At 33.8% G+C, this 20,430-nt stretch overlaps 1 protein-coding gene across 2 annotated transcripts in view; it reads right to left on the bottom strand.

The window, feature by feature from the left end:
• SCN1A (sodium voltage-gated channel alpha subunit 1) overlaps nt 1–20,430 on the bottom strand; it is a 70,219-nt gene that overhangs the window by 25,555 nt on the left and 24,234 nt on the right. For both annotated transcript variants that reach the window (XM_082464863.1, XM_082464862.1), the window contains exons 15-16: nt 2,636–2,756; nt 668–822 (exon numbers count right to left, since the gene is read on the bottom strand). In XM_082464863.1, the coding sequence (XP_082320989.1) occupies nt 668–822; nt 2,636–2,756 (276 nt within the window). The remainder of the gene's footprint in view (nt 1–667; nt 823–2,635; nt 2,757–20,430) is intronic.

Raw genomic sequence — 20,430 nt, forward strand, 5'->3', positions numbered from 1 at the left:
ATAAGAACAGTGGACATAATTCAAAAAGGACAGAGAAGTGGCTCCTAAGGACTTATTGACTGTCCATAAAGACATAATAATAATATCATTCATAAACAAAATTCATCAGAACTTAGAAGTTATATCCCCAATCACAGGACTTTACTGTAGTTGCCATGCTTACTTTCTTGTTAAAATATGAGTAATTAAATACTCATGTTCTTTGGTTATAATGAATAAACTAGAGAGACAAATTTGGGGGGTTACTTAATAATAAGCAAAAATTAATAAATAGCTTGTTAGAAGTATATGTATACATAATAAAAGTAAATCCAGAACTGCATAGTTATACATTGTATATAGTCCGTAAGAATGAAGTGGGGTAATTAAAGATGCACTGGAGATGGGTAGAAGGGTGGGTGGGTGGGGATATGGGTGGATGGGTGTATGGATGGATGGATATAGCGAAGCACGTATGTTTAAGGAAGAAGTCATAAATGGAGATAACAGTTTGGGGGTTATCAAACAGAGGTGATGGCTGATTCCATGGAAATGGATGTAGAATGAGGGTTCAGGAAAAATAATGCATTGGATAATAAAACAATGCTACAGAAAGGATTAATAAGTCATTAGTATTAGGTGATTCTAAGACTTGGCATTATAGCACGTTTGCTTAATATTCACTCACCAGAGCACCACTACTAAGGAGAATCATGAAAACAATGAAGGTCTCAAACCAGTTATGTTCAACTATTCGGAAACACGTTCTTCTCAGGTTCCACCATTGTTTTCCTCTCCCTTCCTCCACACTAATTTGACAACATTTGAATCTTTGTACACAGCCTGCAAGTATAATGTTCAAACAGGAGGAGGTAAATAACTTCTGCTGCTTCAATGATACCCTTTGGCGTGTCCCGGATTCATCTTCTCATTGCTACTGCCATCTCTATGTTGCTAGGATAACTCTCTAAGCCTGGAGTAGTAAGAGCACATCCATTAGCAGATTGAAGTTGTGAAAATTATTCAGCCTCTTTAAACGGTTCCCTGGATAATACCTGTTTTTTCTGACCCAACTGCTATTGTCCAAGAAAGAACGTTGTAAAGTACAAGTACATGTTAAGTAGCTTTGCCTTGTACTATATCATCCTATTGCACTTTGTTGAAGTCACTCTAGGAAAGGACTTCAAAGTGAAAATTAATAATAAGCAGAAAACGTCCCTTTTAAAGAGGATGCAGAGTACTAATAAAGTTCTCACCCAACAATGCTGCTTATTACTGTTTAGGTTCTCTTGTGGTGCTTCTAGAAGAGCTTATATAATTTTCAAGATTAATTTAGTCCACTAAAATGTGATTTGCATAGTCCTGCTTTGATTTGGTGTTGCCTTCCCTATACTGCTTTCACTCACTCTAACAAGAATTAAATCAACAGGAACCATAATGGAAAAGAGTATAAAAAAGAATGTATATATATAAAGCTGAATCACTTTGTTGTACAGCAGAAATTAACACAACATTGTAAATCAACTATACTCCAATAAAAAAATAAAATTAAAAAAATAATTAAATCAACAGAAATTTGTGAGCACCTTTGTAATCACCATAGAGGATATTAAAAAAAAGAAAAGAAAAAGAGAAAAAAAGTAAAAAGGTACAGAACATGGACTTGCCCCCAAGAAACCTACAATCTGGTTTAAGAACAGATATAAACAAAAGAACCCTGCCTCAAGTCAAAAAAAAATCAGGTATGCTTGAAGAAAAGGGAGAAAGGAGGGGAAGGGAAAGAAGGGAAGGAAGGAAGGAAAGGAGGAAGGGAGGAAGAAAGCCAGTAAAGATACATATAACAGTTCAAAAGAGAAAGAGAAGAACCCTCATAAGATAATACATGATTAGTTATCAGGTGAATTAAAGAATATCTTTATTTATAGCTATTCAGAGGAATAAGAAGTTTTTTCCACCATGGTCAGATGAAGGTAGTTTTGAGGACTTTGAGTGATGTGTATAATTTATACAGGAAAAGAGGGAGAAAATATATATCAGGCCTATGAGGAAAAAAATCACAAAATAGAGAATATGCAAGTATATTCATATCTTCAAAACTCAAATTCCCAAGAAACTCAGACCATGGGAAATATTAATCATGGAGAAAACAAAGCTCTTAGACTATTGTCCATATTGTGTCAGGCTCAACTAGATACTGTGCAGGGATCAGGTATCGGGCAGTGCTTATTTCCTGTTTCACCCAGCAAGCATTGGAAAATAATGATTTTGTTAAAAAAATACATTTGAGCATTTGCAACTCATTTGACTTTAACAGTTAAAAAATTATTTTTAAAGTAACTTTTGTGTATGAGAATTTTGACTAGTGTTTAAGATGCCAACTTATTCCGAAATCACCATTTTATTTGAAATATTATAAATTAGTCATTAGTTTTGGTTACATTAAAACATCTTTTCTCCATGTTCATGGTCCCTCACACATAATGGGCAGATATAACCAAAACATAACATGAGATTTTAAATCTGTTAGCATATAAGAGGTAATTGAAATAGATTGACTACCAAGTTCTATTCTGAGTGGTCCATTTTGGGTGATCAACAGCTAAAAAAAAACTGCACTCTATAAATGGAAGATTAACATGAAGATCATGTTCTTTACCTTCAGTGAAACAGGCTTCAGGTTCAAGGGTTTCCTCAGGTTCCACTACAGGCTGTTCCTCAGCAGGTGTTCCAATGTCTACAGTGCTGCCTTCGGATGAGCTACTGCTTTCATTAAGTTTCTGAGCATGAGATGGACATAAAAAGTAAATCACTTTAATTTTGGTACCTAAGAAATAGCCTAGCAAGAAAGGATTAGTACAATGAACTGATTCTGGATTCTCCTTGAAATGAAGAGATTTTAAGATTAGAGCAAAAGAATGATTGAATAAGAAGGGGAAATAAGGAAATCATCTATGGTAACGCCTTTACCATAATTTGCAATGTATGAAGTCACACTGCTATGTTATGAGGTTACAAACGGCCATCAAAAACATGTACTAAGCAAACCACTGTCCTATGAATTAGAGAAGCCCCAGAGGGAGGGGTGGGAGAGGGGAAGTTAGTGATAATCGTTATCACTTTACAAATGATAAAATTAAGGTTTAGACAGGTTAAGTAACTTGTCTAATGTCATATAACCAACAAGTGAGAAAGCCAAGATTTGAGAGAATTATTCCTGAGCCCAAAGCCCATGCTCTAACTTCTGTGCAACCACCCTGTTTCTGAAATAAAAGAAACAGTGTATTCACATGCTTATCATTCTTCCATCAATTTAAAAGCGGAAATAATCCATAGAAAAACTATCAAGATGAGTCTAACAGATGAAGAGAATCTACCATTCAATCTTGAAGTGAAACACAAAAACAAAAAGAAAGACACCTTGTTTATAATGTAAACCAATAATGGAATTTTACATAATACATATATTCAGTGTCTTCATGAAAATTATTTCATCAGATGCAAAAAACTAACTTTTGGGTAGGTGTAGACATGAGTTCTATTTAATCTTTGTTTACAGTAATTATGCCAAACTAATTATATACTTGTTATAAAACAAATGTCATAATAGTAATTTAAGCACCAGCAATAATAAAACATTTTGGTATAATAGTACTTTAACTCACAGAGAAATTTTTTTTAAATACTGTTTGAAAAGTCTTTAAAATTTCTGGACAAATCCAGCTTTTGCTTATCACAGTTGTTCACACATAGTGCTAAATATCAGGCTCCATATCAAACTCTGTATCCATTACTAAATATCATTATTGGTCACCCAGATTTCAGTTTTCCAGTTAGCAACTGTGAGTACTGATGTGAACCTAAAATAATATAAAATTAATTTGTTTATGTCTACTTATTTCCTCCCTAAATATCCTCCCTGATGTGGCTTGCCTAGATGATGATAAAATTAAATTGATACCTTTTTTTATGTATACTTACTCCAGGTCTTACTGGGTCAGACTGTCTCCAGATGAGAGCTGTTGCCAATATATCCAACTTTATTCTTAAGAATATTCTTTAAAATTATCTATTCTCATCTTATAACCCAACTTTGTAATAGGTTACAAGTTACTATACTTCTAAGCATATTTTCCCTTTAGTACATACAGTTGGGAGCCAATCTACATTTTAGAAATTTTAAAAGGATATAAAAGATGATTAAATGCCCATTATTAGTACTCAGTTGGAAGATGTGCTCCTGGAAAGTTTCCAGGTATAGACAAGTGATCCTCTAGATGTTTACAAATTAATTTCCAAACACATCTTAAGCAATGTAAGTATATTCCATGATCTGTCTGGACTATGGCAGGAAAGTAGAAGTGTGCCTAGTGTCACTTAAACTCAGCATGCTCTTAGTTAAAGACGTCTTTTTGTTTTGTTTTGTTTTTTCTATCCTAAACCTACTTTTTAAACCAAGTTCCTGATTCCGATTCTTTGCAATATCATTCTTTCAGCGCCTAGACTCAAATCTCCTTGTCTTATTCACTTCAAATATTGACAGTAAAGTCATTTAATTCTACCTTTGAAATAACTCTTCTCTCAGTTTCATCTTCCAAATTCTTATGAACTCTCTGTTCACTACTGTCACTTCTTTTTTGGACAGCTATAAATAATAAGTTCATCCTTACTCTAGCCTCACCTAATTCTAGACCTTTGTGGACCACAAAGCCTGACTTATGCTACATGCCCAATAAATGTTTGGTGAATGAATGAATACCTCTGTTTCAGATATTACTACCAAATGAAATTTCTGTCTCCAACTTAGCTTTCTAACCAAATTTCCCAAATCTATCTTTCACAGAAGCTGTCCTTTAGTCAAGGTGAACTTCTTAATGTTCTCTGGCTTTTGCTTATAGTGGTTTTTGCCCATCATTGTGGAAGAAGAAGAATTACTCTCTCATCTTCACCACTTTATCTGCACAATTCTTTCGGCACATACTTCTTTTTATTTAGCCCACCTCCATACTAACTGACTTACCAAGCTAACGATGCTTGGCATTTTCTCTGTAGAACACAATGACTGATGCCGGTGGTGTGCTGATATTTTTTCAGGAGGTTGGCTACACTCTAGTACACCTGTGCATCTCTGCTTCCACCTGGTGAGTTGTGTACTTATCAAGAATAAGTTATGTTTGTGTTCAAATCAACCTGTACTATTGTAAATTAATGTAATTATAGAATTTACTCTTGCATAATTTGATAAAATGAGTTTGAAAACAAAGTTAGTTATTGTATTCATAAAAACTAAGTTGAAATCATTGCATAAACTTAATAAAGACAAATCTCTCATACATATACAAACACATAAAAAAAACATTGTAAAATTAGGCGTGAATAATTATTTTTAAAAAGGGGTATCTAGGGACTTCCCTGGTGGTCTAGTGGGGGGCGCAGGTTCAATCCCTGGTTGGGGAGCTAAGATTCTGCATGCCCTGGGCATGGCCAAAAAATGGGGGGTATCTGGGATATAAATTTCTGGAAGGATGTTAAATTCAGGTTGCCTTATAAGGTTCTTTAAAATCTTTGTGCTCTTTGAAAAACCTAAACTGGACTCATAGATGATGAATTACAGGTGTGGCTCATGCTAAAGTGATGATGCAGAACTACAAACAATGAACCCGGACTGGAACAAGAGGCCCAAAGGCACATTTTAATGTAAGTATGTATCAGTTTTCAAAATGAAGCAGTTTAATGTTTGGGATTGGAAGGAGTTTGTATACATTTCAGGAATGGTACATGATTACAGATTCGATTTTTAAATTTAGTATTCATATCTGGTTTAAATAACTCCCTAAAGCAACATTTTGCAAAAGAAGCCTGGTAAACCACATCCTGGCTGACCCCCTTGATAGACCCTGATTCTCACACTAGCGAGGGAAACTTGCCCCACCTTTGTCATACTGACATCAGATAAAATGACAAGTGAATGTTAGAAAGACCAAACCACAGGGCTTCCCTGGTGGCGCAGTGGTTGGGAGTCTGCCTGCCAATGCAGGGGACACGGGTTCGAGCCCTGGTCTGGGAAGATCCCATATGCCGCGGAGCAATTAAGCCCGTGAGCCACAACTACTGAGCCTGCGCGTCTGGAGCCTGCGCGTCTGGAGCCTGTGCTCCGCAACGGGAGAGACCGCGACGAGAGGCCCGCGCACCGCGATGAAGAGTGGCCCCCGCTCTCCACAGCTGGAGAAAGCCCTCTCACAGAAACGAAGACCCAACACAGCCAAAAATAAATAAGTAAATTTATTAAAAAAAAAAAAAAAAAAGACCAAACCACAGGCAAGTAGGCTCAGGCCAGTTAATATACTCTAGATAAATTATGCTAACCAGAGAAAAAAGTTACCGTTTTTTCTATAAGTTCATACATAATGTAAACAAATAGCATTAGTGTGAAAAAGAAAAAAAAAAAAACCACACAAAATGAAACAGATACAGAAGTGACTAAGCTGAAGTGTTCCTAGGCAATGCACGGGAGGCAACAAGGGTTTTGACTGATGAGCTAAATAAAGAACATTAATAAGTAAATTTAAAATTGAATAATAAATGTATTAAATAAAATAGATTAAAATACATAAAAAATTAATAAATTGAACTCTAGCTTATTGAGTCATTGGCATCATCTTAGGATTCTGCTGACAATACTAAAGTTTGTGTGTTTTATTGATTTTTTTTCCCTAAGAACCACGTGCTATACTAATATCATCTGCTACATTGATAATTCATTAATTTCTCTTTATTTATGTTCCCTTTGTTTTGTTGTTCTTTTTCTAATTTCTCAAACTAAGTTCTTTATCATGTTCTTTTATCCTTTCTTGATCATCTTTGTTAATAGTAAGACATTCAATGACTGCTTGCTTGGTCCAATTTCATAGATTTTGGAAGAAAAAGTTCTTATTGTTTGGGAGGATATTTTAAATTTTTCAAGTGGTTATATTTTTTTCTATCATTTTGTTATTAATTTCTCATTTAACTGCATTGTGATTAGCTAATAACCCTATATGATATCTTCTATCTTGAATTTATTGGTATAATAGCCCTACAATGTCTGCTTGTTTGAATTTATTGAGACTTACTTTGAAATTTGTATAAATATGTCAATATCATGGGCCATTGAAAATAAGAATTCTCTGTACATATAATTTTTGAGATAACATACATTTATAACATTTTTGCTATTTATATTATTCAAATTATCAATGTCCTTATTTAATTTTTCTTTGATTCATCACAGACTAAAAGAATTGTATTAAAACTCTCACAACCAATATACTTTCATTAATATATTCTTATATTTCTCATTGTTGAAATCAAAGATGATGCGGTTCTGAGTTCTTTATTTGGTTGGAGTAATAACACTATTACTCAAAATGGGAAGAATTTTTGGATGTATGGAAAGAGTCCATCTCTATATTAGCACATGAGATATGAATTCAGATAAAATACTAAATAAATTGGATAACAGCAAAACTAAAACATTCTCAAATAAGTACTTGTATTGATTTAAAAACCAATAAGGACAATTAGTTTTTCCTTCTTTTGTTCTTACATTGAAATTTAATTTTATTTTGAAATTCACCATTCACATAATAAAGCAATTGGTTCTCATGGTCTTTGAGATTAATAGACTATTTAAATATCCATTTTAATGTTTATTAAGCCATTAATCAACCTTTAATTTACTAATTTCCAAACGAGCTGGTTCATTTAAAAATATGTATATTTTCACATGTAAATCTCAATAGCTCAATTTCTGTAAGGACTTACATTGTCCGTGTATTTTTGGCAGGCTGACAATAAGTGAACAGAGAGAATGCAGGAACCACAGCGTATCTGCAGCATCCGCTTTGCCTTGTACATCAGGGCATTCAATAACCACTTAATAACTACAACCCTGATGGGAAGAGCATTTTTCCTCCTCAATGGATTTGTGCAACATTTCATGCTTTTAAAAAATGTTCTGTACTATAGTAAATGATTTTGACCTTGAGGGTGAAGCAAAACAAAGGAAAGCAAATAGTACACTCCACAATATTTCTCTGAGTAAGTGATTAAATGGTTTTTTTTGTTGTTGCTCTCTGACTTGATCTTAGGATGTTTATGCTTTTATTTTAGACTTGGTTTGTTACAGGGAGCTTATTTATAGGGTTTACTAGAAGTTCAATTTATAATGTGATAAAAATATATTAAAAATACATCTGGAATTTAAGGGTCAAAAGGATACAGAATATGTGTGTATATATATGTGTATACACATATATATTTTTTATTTCTGAAAAAATACATATTTTAAAAGCTAGGCATTTTAAAGGTGGAAATTTTACTGTTGTTATATATATATATACCTATTAACATATATGTTTAAGATATATATCTTAAATCATACATAGCTGAGATGCTCAACAACCTTAAAAATATTAGTATTAATATTTCATTGTGTACACTGTGCATTAGTAAATATTTCTAGTGTACACTAAGCATATTAAAAATTAAAATGACTTCTATTAAAAACTCTCAGCAAGGCAACAATATAATATCAAAGGAACAGACTCTGTATTGAGATTTAGCATTTCCACAGAGCAGTTAGAAAAGTCAAATATTAACTCATTAATTCCCATATCATCCCTACAACTCAGATGATTTCTTCATCGAGCTTTACATTGGAAGGACAATCTTTGGTGGATTATTCATATTTAATAAATATAAAATCTTCTTATTAATTGTGAAATCTACTGTTATTCAAACACTTGCCTAAGGTAGGGGTAAAGGTGAAGAAATACAGCTCTGATATACTCTGAATTCTGCTTTAAAGTATGTCAAAAGTGAATTTTTATATAGGTGATTAGCTATAAAGGAACAAAGGAGGTATAACCTCTCATCACATAATGGGCCAAGAGAAAATTATTGTGATTGCAAATGAATTAGAAGCAAAAAATTGCAAAATTGCATTTATAATTCCCAAGCTAGAAAGCAAAATTGTAAACCAAATAATTTCCATTGTTAAATTTATTTTGCTGAATGAGTGCAGAATCTCTAATATTCTTTTGACATTAATTTTTAATGTTAAATGATAACTTATTTAACAAATATTTTTTACATGTCTACTGGATAGGGGAACTGTATAACTACAGTGAAAGGGTGAAGAGTTCTCTTTTGAGTCAGACAAGCTTGGGTTTGAATCACAATGACTGGTTTTATGGACTTTAGGCAATTATCTTGACCTCCATAAGCTGTAGTTTCTAATTTGTAAAATGATCCCTACTTTACATGGTTGTCATAAGGACTGAACAAGATAACACATGGAATAACTCAGTCTAAGAAGAACAGGGTAGAAAAAAGTGACATTTGGGGCCAGAAGGATGAGTTGGGGTGGGAGTGATTCAGGTGAAGAAATATGGGGTAGGAGAATATCCCAGATAGAGGGAACAGGAATGAAGATCAGAACCTGATAAAGCATGAGGAGTTTTAGGAAACAAAAGATCAGTGTAGTTGGCTGGGGAGGGGTGGGAAGTACTATTACATGAGGCTGGAAAGGTCAGTAATGGTCACTTTTGCAGGGACTTGTAGGCCATGTTAAGAAGTATAGACTGGGAGCAATGGGCAGCTCCTGAAAGGTTAGAAAGCCAAAAGAGCTATGGCCAGATTTACCTTTTAGAAAGACCACTTATCATTATGTGGGAACTGGACTAGTGAGGAGAATATGAATGTGGGAGCCCTTTTTGGAGGCTGTAGCAGTAAAACTGAGAGATGATGGAGGTCTGACATTGGGTGGAGGTGGTGGGGATGCAGAGTAGACAAAGACAAGGTAGCATTGGTGATACCTGGTGATCAATTAGGTGTAATAAGGGAGAGGGAGTTTGGGTATCTGTTGGCTAGATGGTAGTACTCTTCATGGAGAGTAGTTGCCATCTCATAGGGATCATGGTCCTGAGGAACTATATAGCTCAAGACAAGGAAATAGGCAAGGGCTGAAGGGACACTCCCAGTCAATACCCGGATGGGACTCTACAAAGTGTTCCCTGAGCATCTGTCAGGCAATGATACGAAAATTCTGACTGTTTTCTTTTCTCCTCCATCTTCCTTCCTCCCTGCCCTCTCCCCAGGGAGGAGAAGCTTCATTAAAGAGTAAGCTGCTAACTTAATTTGACTTAGGAATAGTCTTGCTTAGTTTATTCTATCTGTACACTTTCAAAAAATATAACTGATAAAAATGTATTCAGGAAAAGTGAGATTAACTTACATGATGCCAATTAACATTGATCAAGCACCTCATTTGTGCCAGGTACAGTGCTAGTTACTAGAAATACAAAGGTGTATATGACCACAGTTCTTGTTCTCAAGTTGCTCACAAGATTAGTAAGTAGGATAGACAGATACACAACAGAGAAATAGAGTGCAGTATAGACATTTCATGTTATGCAGGTAGTAATTCTACTTAGGGGAGTCTCAGAGCCTTGCCCAGAATAAGAATTGCTAGGTATCATGAGCAACAAACAACAATATGTTTGAGTGAATAAATTGACAGTGTCTTGAAAGACAACTCAAAGTTCCTTTTTTTGTTTTGCTAGATTTTGCAGAGAATGACAGGGATAAGAAGAGAATTTCTAATAAGAAATTATGGAGTCAAAAGGTATAATCTTCATGGAACTATGTGACTAGAACTGAAATAAGTCATGAGATATTAGACTGGTGAAACAGATCTTCTCAAGACCATCAAGTTGCTCATGATAAAGACTGCCCTTCTCCCCCCCCCCATGGAAATGTGTTTCAGATGGTAATTCTATTGATATTGGTGAAATAATAGGATGAGGAGTGGGGGGATGGTCAAGATTGGAGACGGATTTAAGAGATAAAATCTACAGGATTTGGCAGTAAATTTGATGAGGGGCTTCCAATTAGAGAAGTTGAGAAGGACTTCAGGCTTCTTGTAATCTATTTGAGAAGGAGATCATATGGTTGGGAGGAAAGTAGCTTGGACTTTTGTAAGCCAGGGAATGACGACTCTTAAAGAACTAGGAAATGATGCAGATGTCAAGTAAAATAGGGCCACTGAACTTGGCAATTAAGAGAACACTGGTGATTTTTGAGAGAGAAAAGTAAAGGTGGAAACCAGAGATGATGCTTTAAGATGACTGAGCAGTGGAAATGGGAGACAGCGAGCACAAGTTATCTCTTTTTTTTTTTAAGTTATCTTTTAAAGAAGATCAGCAATGAATTCAAGGAAGAAATTACAAAAGAAACTTAAGAAAGGGAAAAAAATCAAAGGAATAACTTTTAAAATTTACATGATTTTATTTTATTTTAGAATGAGAGAGTCTTGACCATTTAAACAAGCTTGTGGTAAGGGCCTAGAAAGAAGAAGAAACTGTAATACAAGATGGAGGCAAAACGTGCTGTATCAGAGACCATGAGGTAAAGAGACAGTATAGATAAAAAAGTGTGGAGGCATATATACCTATCTCCCAGTAGATTCTTAATATCCTCAGATATGTTGTCTGACATTTTTCTACAGGGAAAATTGTTATCGTGATGTTCGTAAATTTGGATATTTGCAAAAGTCTCGGTATATATCCATTTGATTCAAGATTAATCAAAGACTTCCTATTCTTATTTCTTTATTTAACACACATTTACTTACTATATGCTAGGCACTGTGATGAATGTGGGCCATACTGTGTTATATGAAATAAGCTTAATTCCTGCTCTTATGCACATTTTAAAACTGACTATTGTTCACATAAGGCATTCACTGTAGACCTTTATGTGGTAGCACAAATTTAATTTGCTGATATTCAGCAATGTACACCAGGTTGAAAGTTATCATGTGTTCTTCAATCTATATCATGTCCAGTAAAGATAACAGTATTAAATGAGAAAATATCGGCAAAGCAGTAAGTAAATATTATTTTAACACAGGTAATATCATTGGGAGGACAAATGGGATCTAGAATTAACTGTTCGTTACGCATTTATTCATTCATTTAATAAACATTTTTTATGTGCTGTGGACTTAAGGTGAGTAAGACATGTTTGGTGTTTCCCCTGTTCTCAAAGACTTTATAAGCTAATGATGTAACCACAGAAGTGCTTCCTAATTATTTGGAAGATTCTTATAGGTAGAATTAAACTCAGAAGGGTATCTTCCTAAAGCACAACTTTGAGTAACCATAGTTTCTGAGAATAAGCGCTCTGTAATTAGGAGAACTCCACAGGTCAGAAGCAGATCAGTCTAAATTACAGGCCAGCAGAGGAGGGAAAGGTCCCTCCAGGACTGAGGGAGACTGAGATTCTCCTGGCTATATTATTAACCTGTGTCCAGTGATGAGGGCTTGGTAGTCAACACCAACTCTACAGTGGGCACCTATTCTTAGGTCTTCAATAAACAGTGTCATTCATTTCAAATAGAGGTCAGAGATAGTACCTTTTTAGACATTGTTAAGGAAATTTAATGTAATGGTTCAGAACATAGACTGTAACTGACAGCCTGGATTCTAGGTCAGGATCAATCCTTACTATTTGTGTGACTTTGGCAAGCTACTTAAACTCTTTGAGTTCAATTTCCTTATCTGTAAGTTTGGAATAATAGTATCTGTCTCATGGTGTGAAGATTGAATGACATAACACTACATGTAAAGCCCTATAAACAGTGCTTTGTCCATGGTAAGCATCCAACAAATGATACCTGTTACTAACAAGAACTGTATACAAAGACTCGAATGACATTTTTACTCACTCTGCAGCTGACTCATTGCAAAAACAAGCGTACTTTTTCCTAACTACTTTAATAATATGTTGTTTTTATTCCAAAGAGGCCTAAGTTTAATAATTCATTTTAAAAGTATTTATTTAAACAGATTAGAGTAGTAATTTTGCTATCAGTAGCTATCACTACCTTATGGTTTTTGAGTCCTTTTAACTTCTAAACAGCTTTTAGATCCTCATAACATTCCTATAAGCACCACAGAACAGATGTACTCCTATTATAAATTAGGAAACTGGATAATATAGAGTTAGTGATTGCCCATAATAGAGTTAAGGCCACCAGACTCTTAGTCTAGTATTCATAAAAATCAGCCCAAACTCAAAAAGATATTGAGCCCTTATTATGCACCCAACATTACAGGAGGTGCTTCAGAGGATTAAAATTATATAAAACACAATTCATTGCCAAAACAACTTACTTTCTAATTGGGGAGATATGACTTTATTTGTCTTTTGCATAGTCTCAGCAATTTTGCCCAGCTTTCAAAACTCCTCAAAATCTGTCCAAGCCTCCATTCTTTACTATTATTTTTCAGTAAAAACCCATATTTCTAGCTATTTATTTCCATGAGTCAAGAAACTTTCTGAGGTTTTAAAAACAATGCTTTAGGTTATTTGAAGGTTGAGGTCCATTGGGACTTAAGAAGGTGAGGAAATGTGACCCATGCTATGCCTTTTCTGCTTTTGGGGACCAAAAGGGGGAAAGTATAGAAAAGATAGTTCTCAAATTTGTCCTGGAATGGGGGACAGTGATGCATGAGTATGTACATTATGGAGGAAGTAAAACAAGTACCAGCCTCCATTTTACAGTGTTTCTTCATATCAGTCTATTTTTGGTTTCCTGGAAACAGACTATCCGCTCCTTGCTTATGCCTCTACTTTCATCTAGATTTTATGTCCCAGCAACAGCAAACTGCTAATTATTTCTAAACACACTCTATGCTTCATAGCTCTAGGTTTTTGCTCATTTATTCTTTCTTACTGGAATGCCCTTCAGAAAAATAGTTTTTTAAAAATATTTTAAATGAGTTAACCATTATCAAGAATTTAATGAAAACAGTTTAAAAATTAGACAGAAAATACAAAATTTATCACTCTCTCCAGATAAACATGTAAAACAGTTTATGACAGAGGGCAGAAGGCAAACAATAAAAAATGACAAATAGTAGAATATGTTACTAGTAATTCTTAATAGAAAACTTACCAGGAACAGAGTGTTGGGAATGCTACTAGTAATAATAATAATAACAATTTATTGAATACTTACAATTTGCTAGACACAGTGCTAAGTCCTTTACATTTACTATCTCATTTAATAATATTCCCCCAAAAGTAGGTGATTTTATCCCCATTTTTTTTTATCCCCATTTTTGAGATGAGGAAATTGAGGATTGGATAGTCAAGTAAGGTCACACAGTATGTGGCTAAAATAGAATTATATAACCCAGTATTTGGCTTCAGAGAATACTCCATTACCAACAACTTTATAATTACAGCCTCACATGTCTAAAAACAAATGCTTCAAAAATGGATAATAAACTATGAGCACCAGTAATTTTAACCCAAGGCACTAATGTAATTTCAATAATGCTCATTGTAGATAAGACTCATTATTGAAATTCAGGAATGGAAACATTAATATATTAAAATGGAATAGGTCAAACAGAGGTCATGAAAGGTAATATTTGTAGTCAATAAGGTATGTCCCAGTATGGAAATGCATATTTAAAGGTTGAAAGTTATCTTTGTAAAATGCAAATGTATGTATATGTGTGGATACATGTATATATGTATTTGTATACATATATATTTACGAAGAGAGTCATGTTTCTAAATGCATATATGTATATATATATAAGCAGAATCATGGCTCATTTGTATCCTTCATTATCTAATACATTCCTTAGCACATGGTAACTGTTGAATAAATTAAGGTAGGCAAAAGAATAAAGGCCAAAACAGAAAAATCAAAATGGCAAAGTTACTTTAACGTATTATAGACTGCATTCCTAATGTAGAATAAAGAATCTTCATCTTTTGAGGTATCTATTTTCAGTTTAATTCCACTAAAAGCAGAGCATCTCATGATTTGTGCCTTGCTTTGATGAAGCGAGTACTATATAAGACTAGGGGAGCAATGAAGAGAAACAATTTTGTATGGGTTTATTTCTAACCAAAAAGGAAGACATGGTAAAGAAAAGTGCATGGTAAAGGAAAATTGGGACAATATAGTAATCTATAAAAGAATATTTATAGAAAGCCAGATTCAAAAATGAATGAAAGAAATTGAAATGTAATGGGGATGAATAGAAGTTTCAGTATTTAATATAAAAATATCAACTGGATGAGAAACAACTGTATTTCAACAGCAATTCATGGGAAAAAGATAAAGGATTATTACTTTCCTTGAAGCCCAATATAAATTGACAAGGTGAAATGTTTAACAAAGATAAAAACAACGAAGTTCAATATTGGATTGAATCAAGAGAAAAATGGAGTCTGGATGATGGGAAATAAAACTATATTTTCAAGAATGCTCTCATCAGAGTAACTGTGATGAATACCTTCAAACTGCTTCTATTAAAAAGAGTTAAATGAGCTGGAAAATTTTGATTTGAGTGCCTACTTCTTACCAAAAATGTACAAGTATATACGTCGCAACATAAAAGGAGAGACATACATGCATATCAGTGGTTATAATAAAATAATATGATACTTTGTAAGATGCATGAGCCTAGAGCATGAGTTGTTTATTACCCACACTTTGTGCCTTATATCTCTGGGAACCAAAAAAGAAGCCACACATTCTGCCTAGGGTCAGGAAGGCTCCATGATCACTACCTTTAAAGAGCTGAAACAGTGTTTCTCACACTTAAGAACTCCTGAACTTCAGGCCCTACACCCGTGGACCTAGTGGTTATACTCTATTAGAAAAGCAGTGCATTATAGTTCAGCACAGGCAACAAAAGCTTCACTCACTAGTTCTTCCTAAATGTGCAATGTGCTCTGATATCATTATTTTATGAAATTAAAAAAATTTTTAAATTAGTGGTACAATAAATTTGTTTATCAACTCTTACTGGGTTATGACTCATAATTTGAGAAATAGTGCATTAAATTATCTCTAAAGTTTCTACTAAACATTAAATTTTCAATTAATGCAGTGTTTGAAGATATAAAATGACAGAGTATGAAGAAATAGAACTTTCTCCAGTGGTTCAGTGGATGATCACTGCTTAATAAAGAGATCAGTGTTCCTGTTAGCCCTGATCAATACAAATAAAAATGTATGAGTATAAATTATGTCAAATTTTTGCAGAAAAATATTCATTATGGATGGTTTTTGTAATAAAATAGTTTTGAGTAATGAAAATCTCGCAACAAACAAAAGTCCAGGACCAGATGACTTCACAGGTGAATTCTACCAAACATTTAGAGGAGAGTTTACATCTATCCTTTTCAAACTATTCCAAAATATTGCAGAAGAAGGAACACTTCCAAACTCATTCTATGAGGCCAGCGTCACCCTGCTACCAAAACCAGACAAAGATATTACTGATGAACATAGATGTAAAAATCCTCAACAAAATACTAGCAAACCAAATCTAACAATACATTAAAAGGATCACACACCATGCAAGTGGGATTTATCCCAGGGATGCAAGGATTTTTCAATATCTGCAAATCAATCAATGTGATACACTACATTAACAAATTGAAGAGTAAAAACAATATGATCATCTCAGTAGATGCAGAAAAAGCTTTGATAAAATTCAACATCTATTTATGATAAACCCACTTTGTGGAGAGTTAACACATCTCAACATAATAAAGGCCATATATGACAAACCCACCGCTAACATCATACTTAATGGTGAAAAGCTGAAAGCATTTCCTTTAAGATCAGGAACAAGACAATGATGTCCACTCTTACCACTTTTATTTAACACAGTTTTGGAAGTCCTAACCACGGTAATCAAAGAAGAAAAAGAAATAAAAAGAATCCAAATTGGAAAGAAGTGAAATTGTCACTGTTTGCAGATGACATGATACAATACATAGAAAATCCTAAAGACACCACCAGAAAACTACTAGAGCTCATCAATGAATTTGGTACAGTTGCAGGATACAAAATTAATATACAGAAATCTGTTGCATTCCTATACACTAACAACAAACTATCAGGAAGAGAAATTAAGAAAACAATCCCATTTACCATTGCATCAAAAAGTATAAAATACTTAGGAATAAATCTACCTAAGGAGGCAAAAGACCTGTACTTGGAAAAATAAACTGAAGAAATTGAAGATAACATAAACAGATGGAAATATATACCATGTTCTTGGATTGGAAGAATCGATATTATTAAAATGATCATCTTACACAAGGCAACCTACAGATTCAATGCAATCCCTATCAAAATACCAATGGCATTTTTCACAGAACTAGAACAAATAATTTTAAAATTTATATGGAAACCCAAAAGATCCCAAATAGACAAAACAATCTTGAGAAAGAAAAATGGAGCTGGAGGAATCATGCTTCCTGATTTCAGATTATACTACAAAGTTACAGTAATCAAAAAGTATGGTACTGGCACAAAAACAGACACACAGATCAATGGATAGAGAGCCCAGAAATAAACCCACACACTTATGGTCAATTAATCTATGACAAAGGAGGCAAGAATATACAATGGAGAAAAGACAGTCTCTTCAATAAGTGATGCTGTGAAAACTGGACAGCTACATGTAAAGAATGAAATTAGAAGATTCTCTAACACCATATACAAAAACAAACTCAAAATGGATTAAAGAGCTGAATGTAAGACCGGATACTATAAAACTCCTAGAGGAAAACATAGGCAGAACACTCTTTGACATAAATTATAGCAATATTTTTTTGGATCTGTCTCCTAAAGCAAAGGAAATAAAAGCAAAAGTGAACAAATGGGACCTAATTAAACTTAAAAGCTTTTGCACAGCAAAGGATACCATTGACAAAATAAAAAGACAACCTACTGAATGGGAGAAAATATTTGCAAATGATATGACCAGTAAGGGGTTACTATCTAACATATATAAACAGGTCATGTAACTCAACATCAAAAAATACAAAAACAAAAAACAAAAAACCAACCAGATTAAAAAATGGGCAGAAGAGCTGAATAGACATTTTCCAAAGAGGAAATGCAAATGGCCAATAGGCACATGAAAAGATGCTCAACATCACTAAATCATCAGCGAAATGCAAATCAAAACCACAATGAGATATCACCTCACATTTGTCAGAATGGCTATCATCAAAAAGAATACACATAACAAATGTTGGTGAGGATGTGGAGAAAAGGGAACCCTTGTACACTGTTGGTGGGTATATAAATTGGTGCAGCCATGTGGTATGGAGGTATGGAGGTTCCTCAAAAAACTAACATTAGAACTGCCATATGACCCAGCAATTCCATTCCCAGGAATATATCTGAAAACAACAACAACAAAAAACTAATTTGAAAAGATACATGCACCCCAATGTTCATAGTAGCATTATTTACAATTGCCAAGATATGGAAGCAACCTAAGTGTCTGTCAACAGATGAATGGATAAAGAAGATGTGGCATATACATACAATGGAGTACTACTCAGTCATGAAAAAGAATGAAATTTTGCCATTTGCAGCAACTTGGATGGACTTGGAGGGCATTATGCTAAGTGAAATAAGTCAGACAGAGAAAGACAAATACTGTATTATATCACTTATATGTGGTATCTAAAAAATACAAAAAAACTAGTGAATAAATGAAAAAGAAGCAGACTCACAGATATAAAGAACAAACTAGTGGTTACCAGCGAGGAGAGGGAAGAGGGGAGGGGCAATATAGGGGTAAGGGAGTAAGAAGTACAAACTATTAGTCAGAAAATAAGCTACAAGGAAATACTGGACAACACAGGAAATACAGCCAATATTTTATAACTATAAATGTAGTATAACCATTAACAATTGCGAATCACTATTATATTGTACACCTGTAACTTATATAATATTGTCCATCAACTATACTTCAGTAGAAAAAGAAAAACATGTTCTAATGCAACAGATAGCATGTAGTAGTTATTAGTCTTCATCAAATATTAAATAAAGGTATGAAGATTAAAGACAAAGAAAATCAGACTAGGAAGAATACTGCCAAATTTAACAGAACTTCAGAACCAATTCTGTAAATATAAAGATAACAACTAAAAAAATCAGCCTCCATCAGATTCTTTAGCAAAACTCAAGTTTTTAATGAACAAAGTTTGAACTGAAATAATATCCAAATTAAAAATCCTGAAAAAATTTCACAATGCTTTGCAAAAATGATCTGTAATTTTTGTCTCCCAAATCCATTTCCATAGACATGTGAAATGTAATGAGGATCTACCCACAATTACATCTCTACATGCTTTCTCTCCCCCTATCATTACACAAATCTGATTTACCTAAGGAAGCCCACAGGCTGGGGTCAAGGCAGCAGCTTCCAGCTCTGATATTAGCTCCACTCTGAAGAGAAGTGGATGACTTAGCCTATTCAGAGACTTATTATAAAAGCTCGAAACATCTTTAAAGGAACATAAGCAATAATTCACATGCTTATGATATCTTACTTGAACAACTGTCAAAATGCATTACCTTGGACATGGTAATATTCTAGTAGAACTTAATCCCTAATAAAATATCGTTGGTAGTATTTGATCCTCTGAATATTTTAAATATTTAGGATTTAAAGTATTTTAAAATATTTAGACTATATGAATTAATGTAATCCATCACATCAATAGTCTAAAGAAGAAACATCACACGATGATATCAGTGGACGCAGAGGAAACATTTGACAACAAATAGCACCCATTCATGATAAAAATCTCTCAGTAAACTAGGAATAGAGAGAAACTTTCTTAACTTGATAAAGACCATCTACAAAAAACCTACAGCTAACATTGTACTTAATAATGAGAAACTAAAAGCTTTCCTACTAAGATCAGGAACAAGACAAGTATATCCCTTCTCACCACTCCTTTTCAACACTGTACTGGAAGTCATAACTAATGCAATTAGACAAGAAAAGGAAACAAAAAGTATACTGATTAGGAAGCAAGAAGTAAAACTGTCTTTGTTGGCAGATGACATTATTGTTTATGTAGAAAATCCAAAGAATCTACAAAACATTAAAAAACAAAAACAAAAACCAAAACCTCCTGGAACTAATAAGTGATTATAACAAGGTTGCAGATTACAAAGTTAATACACAAAAGTTCATCACTTTCCTATGGACTAACATTTAACAAGTGGGGTTTGAAATGAAAAAATACCATTATGTTAGTACCCCATAAATAAAATACTTAGGTATAAATCTAATGTGTACAAGATCTATATGAGGAAAACTATAAAACTCTAATGAAAGAAACAACTAAATAAAGTGGGAGATATTCTATGTTCATGAATAGGAAGACTCAATATTGTCAAGATGTCAGTTTTTCCCAACTTGATCTATATTGATCTATTGATCAATGCAATCTCAATCAAACTCCCAACAAGTTATTTTGGCAATATCTACAAACTTATTCTAAAGTGTATATGAAGAGGCAAAAGACCTAGAATAGCTAACACAATACCAAAGG

The sequence above is a fragment of the Balaenoptera physalus genome, assembly GCF_965194825.1.
Source record: "Balaenoptera physalus genome assembly, chromosome: 6".
NCBI lineage: Eukaryota > Metazoa > Chordata > Mammalia > Artiodactyla > Balaenopteridae > Balaenoptera > Balaenoptera physalus.